General features: G+C 44.5%; 1 protein-coding gene across 4 annotated transcripts in view; it reads right to left on the bottom strand.

Moving 5' to 3' along the window:
• The window catches only part of PLEKHM3 (pleckstrin homology domain containing M3), a 164,761-nt gene that overhangs the window by 48,417 nt on the left and 102,936 nt on the right, over positions 1 to 13,408 (bottom strand). The window contains exon 7 of one of the 4 annotated variants that reach the window (XM_045560228.1): positions 2,463 to 3,164. The exons of the other annotated variants lie outside the window; for them this stretch is intronic. Coding sequence (XP_045416184.1) covers positions 3,120 to 3,164 — 45 coding nt within the window. The 3' untranslated portion in view covers positions 2,463 to 3,119. Of the gene's footprint in view, positions 1 to 2,462; positions 3,165 to 13,408 lie in introns of those variants that run through there. 4 annotated transcript variants of the gene reach the window in all.

Raw genomic sequence — 13,408 nt, 5'->3', positions numbered from 1 at the left:
CTGGCTACACATGTTATAATTTAATTCATATTATGAAATACAGTAACGGAGGACTTACTCATCAGTAAATCACGAAATAAATCTGCTAACATCAAAAAGCAGTAGTTCTAGGGGTCTCCTAAGATGGATTAGTTGGTCCTGAACAAGAAAGACGCATATTAACATATCCTAAGCTGTTGCCTTTCATGTGTCTCATCCCTTTGTCCCTGGAACTATATTTAGTACACAGAGAACAACAGCACTGCCAGGGCAGTCAAGTAGAAAGAGAGGGTATTAATTTAGTAGGACTTGGTCAAGGTTAGGGCAGGAGATAGTGGACAAATACATATTTGCCTTATTAAACTATAAGATAAGGCCATATTGGAAATTTATAGCATCTAGACCCTGTATTGGGCCTACCTTGATGGTGGTCTCATTCAGAAAGATCTGGATTATAAAAATATCTGTCTTCCTCAGTCCCTATCCATTCACCACAGGCCTGTTTCTTCCACCTCTACAGCACGCTTCTTGGTAACATCTTTGTCACTTTCCCTTCCTCTCCACCCAACTCTGGCTGCTTCTTCCTCCAGCATTTCCACGTGAACCCTTCACTTCAGCTATTGATTTTCGCCGCCACCATCCACCATCTGCAGCTCGGCCCTTTTTCTCTGCAGACCTCTTCACTGCCAGGCTGCTGCTTCTCTGAGTAGGCGACGTTATCATCCTTGCTCACTCTGCTCTTTCAGGCAGGTCCCTCAACTTTCAAACATTAACTAGTCTTTCGTTATAAACATTGTCTGTCCTTTCCTGCTTTTCTTCTTCCTCTTGCACTGTCAGGGATATATGCACATATATGTATTTTTTTTTTATGATTCCTTCACTCTACTCCTATTATGTCTATAAGCAATAAACTGTTCCCGATCCTGAAGTGCATTACGTACTACTCCCCTTGCTTTATTGGCCACATCTTTTCATTTCCCTCTGCACCTTTTCCCTAGAACCTATTTCGTGTAGAAGGCTTTGGTACCTTAGGACATCAAAAAGAGCAGAATGAGCTCAGACGCAATGCAGTCTTCCCTTCCCCATCCATTACTGCCTCTGCACCTGGCCTGGGATCTAATCAGAGACTGTCCAGGACTGGAGCTCCCTAACCTTAACTAGTTGTTAGCAGTGGCTCTAGCTTTTAGTAGATCTACACTCTTACCTGTAAGTGGCCTCTATGTTCTGGGGTAAATTAACTTTTTTGGATCTGTCCAATTACTTTACGGTGATCTGAATGGGTCATTTATGAAAGTAAAAAGTGTCCTAGAAATGTCATTTTGCCACCAAAATAAGGAGAAAAATCTCCCCATACATTCAAGAGGAGCTTGCAGTATGTCTGGCACAGTTCCAGGTGCTGGGGATGCAGGAGAACAACCCAGACAAGGCTCTGCTACCGTGGAGCCACGACTTCCTATTTAAAGGCCAAGGAAAATGATTGCAGTCAACACTGGTCAAGGAAGCCAGGTTAAAGGCATCCTATTGAGGAGGAGGGGACCAATTTGTCGGTGGATAGGCCACTATATTAACAGGAGCTGCACCTCCCTGAACTGGGATACACATTTAAGAGTGGGTTGGAGGTTTTTAAAAACACACACACACACACACACACACACACACACACACACAGTCCTAACCCAACCCAAAAGATAATGGGAATCATCTGTTTTGCTCTCATGTGCAAACCTATAATTTATGGAAAGATGGGAAAGAGAAAGTCCCTTAGGAGGCCTAGCCAAGTTCTGTGGTGAAAATTCAACTGTACTCAAAGCTCAGACTGGAAGAGGTGGGGGTGGAAGGGAGCAAGAAGCCACAGGAAAAATAACATGTCTGAGGCAGCCAGCTCTCCCTGCTCTCCGTTTCCAGTGTCATTCCCGGGCCAGGCTGCCTTCCTCCCTTCCTCCTGCCGCCCCCCAGCCCTTCCACACTCACACGCTTTTCCTCATTATTTTTCATTCATTTTTTAAGAATTGCAAACTACCTGTTCAAAATTCTTGTCAAAAGGTGATGTCAGGAGTATAACTCACAGGGCATCCTAGAAAACAGGCAGTTAAGATCAAGTGAGAATGTGTGTTAATAAAATGAAACGGAGTTACCAGGAATTCTCAAATTATGGAAAGGAGTCATATTTCCTTAAATACATGCCTGTGTGTAATACATATTTGTATATATATATTTATGCACACTTATAAATATGTACATATAAAGTAACTTACTACTAAAGGACATACTTAGGACCTGACAACAGAAAAGGCCACCACTTAAGGGTGCAGTGCTGCCAGTGATACCATCCCACCCAACTCTGACTTTGACTCGCAGCTCTACGCCGCGATGGCTACACTGTCCTTTTGCTTCTTCTATTGGGCTACAGTTACTTAGCTTTATAATATTGCTTTCAAAGGGCACGATTACCAAAGCAAGTCAACTACATTTTCATTGTATTTTTTTAAATGTGAGCATCCGTGATTTCTCCTGGGCCATTTGAAAAAGTATTTTTATTATACTTAATTAGTAGCTAACATCCTTCAATAAAATCTCAAAATTTCAATATATGTTTTATTAGTTTCCTTATCAGCCATTATTATCCATGTCATAGAGGGAGAAATGGAGGCCACAGAAGCTAGAAAAGATTAGTAGCAGTGGTGGAAATAGGATGTGAAATAAATGTCAAATTGTCCAGGTAGGGAATCCCCTTTGTAACATTTCAGATAGTTTCTAATGTCAGTTAAAGTGTCCTTGCTATTCATGGATAGTTTTAACTGCTGATCAGAATAAAAAACACAGGGAAAGAATCTGTGGTCACAGGGGCACGATAAAGCCTCACTGCAGTGTCATAAATCAAGTGAGCCTTGTTAATATTACAGTGAGGGACTTTCAGCAACAGCATTCACTGTGTGCCAAGCATTATCCTCGCTTTACAGAGAAGGAAACTGAGGCACAGCAGGTTTAAGTAACTCTCAAGGCCACACAGCAGGCAAAGGGTACAGACGAGATACGAATCCAGGCTGTCTGGCTCCGGACTCTATGCCCTCCACCATTAGGCAAACTGCCTTTCAGGGGGCATGCCGAAGTTAACCAGTAGACCAGGGTTATTTAAAGATTTACTTGGAAGTCAATTGTTTACTTGAACTCAGGACCAAGCAGTCCTAAAGAAAAAACAAAAGATAAATATTAGTGAGGTTTTCAGCTCACAAATGCTCACTTATGCAATGACACAGCTTGAATAAACAGATACTCCCTTTGAGTTGATTCTTATTCTCACCTCCTATAACTGGTTCATGCGTTCACCCATATTCATTGGCCACTTCCTCTTGCCCAGGCACTGCTCTCAGGAGCAGGGACCAGGATGGACAAGATAAGACCTGCGTTCACGGATGAATCTTTACTTACGGATTATTTTAAAAGGCTCTGGTGAGCAGGCCTGAGAACTAAGTAACTCAGGTAACACTTTATTTTGGAAAGGCATGACATAGTTTTGGCAACAATCATAAAATCACTTGTGCTTGTGCTCCCAGCCTAGGAACAGAAGACACCCAGCTGGGTGGGCTCCTAGACCCTGGGTATGAGGGGCTGGTCATTTCCTCCTAAATGTATTTCTCTCCTCTAAGTTCAGAGGACTCTTTCAGCACACACCCACCTAAAATGTGTGTCTTGTCGTACACATATTTTGAATTCACTGCATCATAGTGCATTGCACCTAGCACTTAAATACTTTCAAGGTTGCACAATATACTCCATAAGTCAAGGAGTGCTGGTACTTCCTAAGATGTTCATAATCATTTTTTAAAGGAATGGTAGTCTTTTTCTTATTGTGGCAAATAAACATAACATGAAATTTACCATTTAAACCATTTTTAGTTGTATTATAATCGTTGGTTGGTTATGCTTCACAGACTACCTTTCTAAGTACTCTAGCTTCTCCACTGTTAACCAGTTCATGGGTAACAAAATTGCAGCACAGACAATAAGCTAGTTTTTCCACACTAGCATGGCTGGCCATGTCAGTTTCTGTGAAAGACTTCAGCTCCTCTCCTAGATTGAGATGATTTCAATCCTGTGGTCCCCTTTCCCTCTCCACCCTCGATGGATTCCGAAGCTAGCTCCAAGGTCTGAAGTTTCCTTGCCTCCCTCATCCTAAGCAGCTGAATCAACTTCTCTCTCCACCCCTTTCATTATCCCATTCCATCCACCCCATTGCCATTAGTGGGGTGGAGACTCATTGCTTAAAGTGTGCTGAAGCAAAACCCAGAAGCAAGAAACTAGAATAACTTGCTCCTGCTAACAAAACAAACCAGAAAACACAGTAGGGGCCAAGACCTCACAGTCACCAAATCCTTCCTTATCCCAGGGAGACAGACTGCCTGCCTCTCTATTCTAAGCTCAGGCGATGTGGCTTAAGCAAACTCATAGGAGGAATTCAAGCCTCAAGATCCATTTTCAGCTTCCCCCAGCCCCCCATGTGCCTTTCTATCCTTACTCCGTCTTGCCCAGGCAAACCTGGAAGCCTGTGTAAAAGCCATTACATGCCTCACTTTGAAAGGACTCATATACCCTCATGAACTAACTCCTGGCTGAAATCTTTGGTCCCATGGAGACAGAGAAAATAGCAGCCAGTTGGAAAACAAACAAACAAAAAAAAGGGTTGTTATCTCTATGTTAAATTAAACTCAGATTTGCTTAATATCCTGGCCAACTTACACCACAACTATTTTGGCCCTTTCTGCCACCCCAAAGCCTTCTCTGGCCAAAATGTACCACTGTGCTGCCGTTTGACACTGTGTGCCAGCAGGCCCCTGGGCCAATGCCAAGTAACACCCTTCCTTCTTTGGGTTTTGGGGTAGCATGGGATGGTTGCTAATTCCTCTTGTGACCACGGACCTAAAGCTGAGTGGTCAAAAACTTGATAAATTATATGTACACCTAAAATGTCAACTGCATCAGTTGACATTTTTGCTCTCTAGCTTTCCAGTGGCTGAAGGGAACCTTTAGGCTGATGGCAATTCTAGAAGGCAGGTTTTCTAACCACATTCTGCAGGAGGGATGCTAGCGGAACTCCAGACAGGCGGGGTTCTGAGCAGCACAGAATCATCTTTGATAAGCGTATATGCCAATGATGCAAACTAGTGGAAGAGAATAGGAATTAAAAGCACAGTTATGAACACACACACACACACACACACACACACACATACACACACACACACACACACACACACACACGCAAGGATGGGGAAGAGAAGAGGAGAGGAGAGAGAGAGAAGCTCTACCTCAAAAGTTCTTTTGGAATCAGACCAGCTATAAATACATAAACACACACTGACACAGGTCAGCCATAGCTATAGATACAGAATGCATTAACTCCAAATTTTTGAAAAATGAAACCAAAAGGAAATTCACCGCACCATAAATCCATATCTAATTAGCTTGCTCTCCCTTCTGGACTGTAACATATAGTCTGTGGATTACCCAGTTTCTTTGTTCTAGAATCTCGCTGTTTTTGATGACTACAGGTCATTGATGTGGACACCATAGAAATATTTTGACCACCATGGCACTGGTTAAAACTGACCTATGAATAATTTTAGGGTTTATGGCCTATTTGGGGGAAACTAGGCAGGAAGCTGGGCCTGACCAGATGGTCGCAGTACCTCTCTGGGCACTGGGATTTTGCCATGTGTGGTGCTGCCACACTGGGGCTTGTGATGGGTGCGTTTGCCTGGTTCTCTTTCCCCCTTGCCCGATTATTTCTTCCTTCCACCCAGTGGGAAGATGTGGTGGAGCTTCAGAAATGGGGGGCCGGGGGTGTGGTGGGGTGCTTGCATTGCCGCCAGGTGGATTTGGTAGCAGTTTCCCTCTAGAAATAGAGAATGTTAGTGCTGGGAGAAAACAGTCCAATTTAGTGGTTCAGAGTGTGTGCCCATTTCTCTAATGAAGAGAGCCCTTCCACTGCAGGGACAACCATGCAGCTGGCAGTATGCATTCTTCTTTATGTTTTGATAAGTCTGAAACGTTTCGCACAAAACTGAAAAAACAAAAGAAAATGGATGCGTGCTAGAACACGACAGCTTAGGTTTGAATCCCAGCTCTGCCATGTTAGCCAGTCAACTTCAGGCAAGTTAATCTCGTCGGTAACATGTGGATAATAATAGTACCTATCTCAGAGGGCTGTGGTGAGGATTAAATGAGATAATCCATGTAGATTTAGAACACAGTCTGGCCTAAAGTAAGCATTCGATAATAAAAGTAAGTAACATTTCTTGAGCATATAATAAAAAGGAGCTATTATTAATCTAATTATTTCGTGCAGCCATCTCATTTGACAGACAAAGATTTTAAGCACCTTTTGTGACTTGGTAAAGGGTAAACTGTTGTTGTCATCCTGGCTCTTGAGTTTTCTCATTGTCCCTCCCTCTGTCCTCTTGGCTAAGTGCTGTGAACCAAGAGTGAACTGAGCGGTCTGCTCGCCTTCAGTGAGACTGCAGCTTCACAGTCAGGGTGGAGTGAGCAGGCTGACAATCCCGGTCCTTTCTAGCTCCTTCTGCCTGTCTGCCACATGATCAGTCCCTGTCCCCAGCAGGCAGGAAGGCAGAGAAAGGAGAAAAAGGTGAAACTCAAATCAGTAGTTTTATTACCCATGACTGCCTAGCCTACTTTCTCTCTGCACCCTTGACCTCTGTTCTCACAATCTCCTTCCCCTGATTTCCTTTTTCCTCTAGCTCCAAACCTTCCCTACAATGCCCCATTCCTTTAGTGTCCCTTATATCACAAGTCCTTAAATAGTTCCACCTCTTGCACACCTGATCTGCAACGGGCTCTCTGCTGTTAGCCTGAACACAAACATCAACTCATAGTTCACCAGATAACCTGATTGCTGTTGCCAGTTTTAGTAGGAAACCCACTAGATGACATTTTATCTTTTGCACACGTTTACTGGTCAACTTTTGTGTGCTGGCATTATTTTAACTGCCACTGGATTATAAAGTATAAAGAAGACAATCTGTCTTTAAGGAATATATAAAATCAGTATATTTAACTTGCTTTTGTAAGCTGTCCTTCAGATCGTATTTGTGAAAAATGCATAAAGCTGCTATTTAATGACAAAAAGTTGAAACAGCTGACCTTTGGCAAATGGAAATCTTGCCATTTGTCGCTTAGAACTGAAGGTGCAGAGGCCATATTCGGTGATCTGGCTCTCATCCCAGGTTCCTTGCTACACCCAGAAGCTTGGATGCTTTATGCAAACTGGCTAGGAAGCTCCAGAAAATGATACATGCAGACGCAGAGAGGCTTCCACAATTTAGTCGCCTCTCAAGGAACATAAAATCATAAAACCAGGACCTTAGAGCTGGAAAGTGCTGGAAAGATTGCTTAACTCAACCTTCTCACTCCATGAATGAGGAAACTCAGGACCCAAGAAGTAAAGTAATGGAGACAGTTTCTATGCAAATATATGCTTGTGGTCCTCTTCTGGGGACAGAAATGTACCAAAGCCAGACTAAAAAGTGGTCCAAATGGGCAGTACTATAGGAAATTGTCATTTAAAGCTGCCACATATCTTTAACAGGGGTTAAATAGGGTTGAAAATAATCGTTACCAGGGTTACGTTAAAAATCCATTTTTCAATAAAGAAAGACACTCTGCGTTTACAAAGTGATGAGAAATGACGGAGATGGGGATATTTTCAGCGGTAAGCTGTGTTTCCACTTCTGACTAAGACTTAATGGAAGAGATACATTCAGGGAGATGCACGGAATTTAAACACAGTTCAACAGCAGTTAATTCTAAAAGTAAAGGCCCTTCAGTCCAGCTCCCTTCCACCTCAACGTTAAAGGAAGCTAGAAAGCCAATTACATTCACAGCAGGGCCTCTCCCCTACTGCAAGGGAAGAATGTACTGCAAATTCTATGTGTGCTTTACAAGCTAGTAAAACTATAATTGCAGGTGGGAAGGAACATGGCTTCTCTTTGTTTCTGCCAACATTTCAGTCTGGTAAGCTTTTCTCCTCTGTAGCTGCAGAAATAGTGTGGACTCCATGATTTTCTTTAAGCACGAAAATGTGTACTCTATGATTCTACAAAATTTACAGAAAGATTTTTTTTTGGTTAAAATTGAAAAGATATCTGTGCACAACCCACCGAAAGGGCATGCATCCCTTCAAAGAAACGGATGCCGAAGGTGCTTACCTTTTTCAGCAAGCCAAATCCCACCTTCTGTTGCAAGCTCTGAAGATTTCTCTTAGTGAGAGCAAAGAAAGGCGGTGAGGCTCAGAGGGCAGTACCTGGCGCTAGTGTAGTCTCAGGGAGAGCTCACTGCCTCGCTCGGGTGGGGGATCTCCAGGTGCAAGTCCCCTTTGGAGCTGCCGGGCAGGTCCAGCCTAGCACACTCCTGGAGGCAGGAGGAAGCCTACGAGGGTTTTTCTGCTTTTACCACCAAGGTGCTGCTCCACATGGGGACCATGCAACTGTGGCTACAACAGGTTCCTATGGCCTAGATTCCCCTGCAGAATGTGACAGGCAAAACTGGGATGTAGCAAGTATTACTTCCGCAGCGATGGCTGCAGTCTAGTGTCCACAGAGGCAGTGTCCTGATAACGCTGAAGAAAGCTCCTGGGAGCCACATCTCGCAGCGAGGCTAATCCCAGCACTTGTGACATCAGCAGAACTCCCATCTCCTATGCCCTTATGCATCAGGCGGAGTTCTAAGTGCTTTACACGAACTAACCATAGGCTTCACACCAACATTTGGGGGCAGGTGCTATTATCCCCACTTCACAGACGAAGTGCTTGAGGCATGAAGAGAATGACTTGCCCAAGGTCACCTGCTACATCTGGGGTGAGTTGGTGTTTGAACATGGGCAGGCAGCCTCGAAAGCTCCAGTGTGTAACCACGGCAGTGGCCAGCACCTCTGTGATGCCCACCGTCAGCAGATATCATCATCCTTTTGGAGACCTTTGCTCCAGGCAGAAACTCCATCCCGTGTTCGCCTCACACGGCCGTGCTGGCCTCCTAAAAGCTCCTGACAGCCATCTTCATTTTGATTTCTATTTAATTTTCCACCTCACAAAGCAATGCCAGGGAGAAGGAGTCTGGTGATACCTTTTGAATATGATTTATTAACCAACGGCTCGAGGAAATGTAGGGCTTCCTTGCTGCCACCTGACCTTTGTCTCCAGCCTTCCTAATGTTTGCATTGCTGCCCTGACCTTGCAAAGTGACCTGGAATAGCTTGCCTGCTTCCTTGTGTGTGTCCACTTTCAGAGCCCAGCTGTCGGCCTGTGCAAGTCTGTCAATTAGTATCTCAAGGGTTTGAGATGGGGTCTGCAGCCTTTTGAGGAGCACAATCTAACCCTAACCTCCAAATTCCTTCTCGTAATTGAGCATTCATTAGTTTGACGGAACAAAAGCAGGCATTCTCTATTATAAAGCAGAGGTCAAAACTGGTGGCTGTGTTTTGTTTGGCCTGCAGAGTGTTTAAATATTGAGAAATTTCACATAAAAATACGGATTTCCGGCTTCTCTTGGAAAACGGGAAGAGCTGATGCCTCTGGGGCTGAGTTGCCCCCTTCAGATAAAGATGCTGTCTCTGGTTCACCCTCACAGCCTGAGGACTCACCTAGGCCTGCTTCGGGCACAGATGCCATTTGTCTGGTCTCTGCAGGGATCCCAGTCACCATAGCTCTATTCTAGAGCCATAACTCCCTGCTTTAAAACATGGAATGGATTGGCAAGCCGGCCTCTGACGTGCCTGCCACACCAGTGCAGCGCTGGGAGAGAATGTGCTCCACGGTGGGTGCTGTGCCTTTTCTGTCCTGTCCCCAGCACCTGCCACAGCAAGTGCCTGGTACATGATAGATGGTTATCACTTTCTTCTCATATGGATGAATAAATGAATGACTAGCTCTCAAAAAGAGAGTCAATTTCTGAGTGACAAGAAACCTGCTCAACAGCTGCAGAAATCCAGGCTTAATAAAGTTCCAGCAGCTTTTTCAATGCTGCTCCCTATACTTCTCCTTTATTTTTGTGCTATAAAGATCTTCCCTGTGTACTCCCATAATATGTTGGAATAAATAAAAAAAAAGATCTTCCCTGATATCATAACTTGTTTTGAATCTTGTTTAAAATTCCAGGAGCAAATGTGTAGATGCTTCACTAGGATTTACCCAGAAATTAAAATAAAAGCTAAACAGCAACATGAAAAGCTGCCTCTGTCAGCCTTCTAATGTTTCCTTGGAAAGATGGGGGTGATGTTGAAAAGCTGCAAATTCCAAACACAGGTGGAATTGCGGCTAGCATCACACGTAGACAATGGTGTCCAGTAAGACACACATGGTAATCGTGCTGTCTTGTGAGGTTGCCATACTTCCTGGTTCCATTTCTGGAGCATCATCAAGTGCTAGAAACCTCCTCGGCCCTCAACACCTGAATGGACATGGCCTTCTAGTTATCCCTCCGGGTCCTGGAAGGCCAACTGTGAGTGTGGTGGGGTGGCTGGTACAAGGCATCAAAGGTAAAGTCCCACTGGACATCACTCTGTTGAGCAGAATAATGAGCAGCCTCTGTTGGAAGGTCTTAGCACACAGGCAGGTGCAGGAGTTGGGCCGTAACTGTAAGAATCACTAGTCCTTTTCTGAGAAGATGTGTCCTCTCAAATTCAGGGCTAACATGGCTTTTGGCACACAGTATGTGCTTGACAAATATTTGCTAAATGAATAGGGATAAAACAACAGGCCAGGGGCCTGGTGACAGAGAGTTGGGCCCATGTCGCAGGTGCAGAGGTGGGATGGAAAGATTCAAAACTCAACTCCTTGCTCTTTGCGGCTCTAGGCACATCACGGAATCTTTCGTTTCTGAGGGAAGTGGAGTGATACCATCATACTCATTCCATGAATGTTTTGTTAAGACAATTTATCAGAATAATCCTGAAGCATGCATTCAATGTTCTTTAGAAATGTCACAGTTAGTAATGAAAATGTTTCTCCTGCTTGCCCCATGACAGAAACACTGTGGATCAGGTCATTGAGGGGACTGAGGTTACCAAGGCCTAAAAGTCCTCTTCCTATTCCTCTCTGCCGGTCTCGTGATTACAGGCCCCACATCGTAACTTTCAATCATAGCCTCTAGGGAGCCTTCCCTGATGGCAGAGTTACTGGGTGTTCTGGTTACTATTGCTGCAAAACAAATTACCCCAGCACCTAGTGGTGTGAAACAATCATTTTATTATGCTCAGGAGCAGTAGTTCTGTAGGTCGGGAGTTCAGTCAGGACACAGGGGAGATGGCTTGTTTCTGCTCCAAGATATCTGTAGCTTCATCTGAAGCCTCAGCTAAGACTTGAAGGCAAGGAATTGGAATCATCTGGGGTTGTCTTTGCTGACATCTCTGATGGTTGATATGGCTGTCAGCCGGGCCTCAGCTGTGCTGTCGGCTAGAACGACTACATGTAGCCTGTGCATGTGGTCTTTCTGTATGGGCCAGTGTGGGCTTCCTTATGACATGGCAATTGGGTTCCAAGAGCGAGCGTCCTCAGAAAGCACAGGTTGAAGCTATATTGCCTTTTACGATTTGGCCTTATAAATCACATAGCATCACTTTCATGGTCATAGACCCACCCAAATTTGGGGAAAGGGAACACAGATCCCACCACTGGATGGGAGGAGTGTCAAAGTCACAGTATAAGGAGGGCACATAGGATGGGAAGTACTGTTGTGGCTATCTTTGCAAAATATAATCTGCCACAACTGGTTAGATGTGTTTCCAGGTATCCTGTATTCGACTCCATTGACAAAAAACAAAAAACCAAGAAACTAACAAAAAACGCTTGTCTGCCTGTCTCAGACTGTAAGCTCAGTGAGGGAAGGGACTGTGACTTATTCACCTTTGCCTCCTCTGTTGCTGGCACAGTGCCCAGGGCACATAGGCATTAGATATATATTTGCAGGATTGAAGTGAGTGGAAAGGAAGAACCAGAGGGACTCCTGGGGCCCCCTTTTATGCTGGCTGTTGGCGGCATAGGTAAGTTTGACCAGGACAATAAAAAACACCTCGCTGGGACCTTAAGTCATTCCCTGTGAGTGTCTCACAGGGGAGCCTTTGCTTTCTGATGCCTCTCAGGCTGTGCACAGGAAGCAACTATAAGACTCATGATTGACTTCATATTTCCCTTTTCTCATGCTTTTTGAAAATACTATTTTATTTGTACCCCTGATATCTCTGTGCCATAAACATGACAAGTGTGAGATTACCCAAGAGGCTGCCTATTTTTATACATATACATCCATATGGCACAGGAGAAAGAACACTGGACGAGGAGTCAGAGAACCTGGGCTTCAGTCTTGGCTCCGTCATTTAGTAGAAGCTGGGTAGCTCTGGCAAGCCAGCTGATTTCTCTAATGGGCATAAATGCATATAAAATGAGGCAGGCCTGCCTCTCACAAAGTTGCTTTGGAAATAATGCTTTTTAAACTATAAAGCAATAAACAAACATGAGATCTTATTATTGTAGGATATGGTGGTTGTTGATTGATTGATTGATGTGGTCTCACTCTGCTGCCCAGCCTAGAGTGTAGTGGTATCATCATAGCTCACTGCAGCCTCAAACTCCTGGGCTCAAGCGATCCTCCTGCCTCAGCCTCTTGAGTTGCTGGGACTACAGGCATGTGCCACCATGCCCGGCAATATGGTGATTTAAAAATATATTCACATATGCCTAAAGTGGAGCCTAATTCTCCTTCTTTTAAACATAGGTTGGGCTTGGTGATTTATTTCTAACGAATAGAATGTGGTAGAAGTGATGCCACCTGACTTCTGGGGTGAGGTCATAAAGAGGATAGCTTCACCTGGCCTTCATTCCCTCAGTAATTCACAAGCCTGCTCTCATGCCATGTGGACACTGAAGCCACCTGCGGGCAGGCCCACCAACAGCCACACCAACCCCCTTGGAAGCAGGTCCTCCAGCCCCACCTAAGGCTTTATCAGGTGACTACAGCCCCAGCCAACATCTTGCCTGCATCCTCATCACAGATCATGTGCTAAAAGTGCCCAACTAAACTGCTCTGGAATCCCTGACCCACAGAAATCATGAGAGACAATTACTGTTTACTTTTGTGTCAAGTGACTACATTTTGGGGTAATTTGTTATACAGCAACAGGTAACTAACACACAGAAATGTGCCTTGCTAACCAGCAGACAGTGTGGCAGGCATTTCAGTTTCTCTGATCATGATGGGTTAATTCTGACCCAAGCCTTCCCTCACCTGCTCTTAGCCACTAATAACATTTTGGTGTGAGATGCCAGGCTGAGTGGAGAGCCCAATTCCACCACTGCAAGATCGACCCTAACCCTACTCTGTATCTTTAAGTAAATGTTCTTTGAAGACAGGCCCTCACCTAGCC

The sequence above is a fragment of the Lemur catta genome, chromosome 8 (genome assembly GCF_020740605.2).
Source record: "Lemur catta isolate mLemCat1 chromosome 8, mLemCat1.pri, whole genome shotgun sequence".
Classification (NCBI taxonomy): Eukaryota; Metazoa; Chordata; class Mammalia; order Primates; family Lemuridae; genus Lemur; species Lemur catta.
The sequence above is the reverse complement of the archived record's forward strand: the minus strand, read 5'-3'. Positions and strand labels throughout refer to the sequence as shown.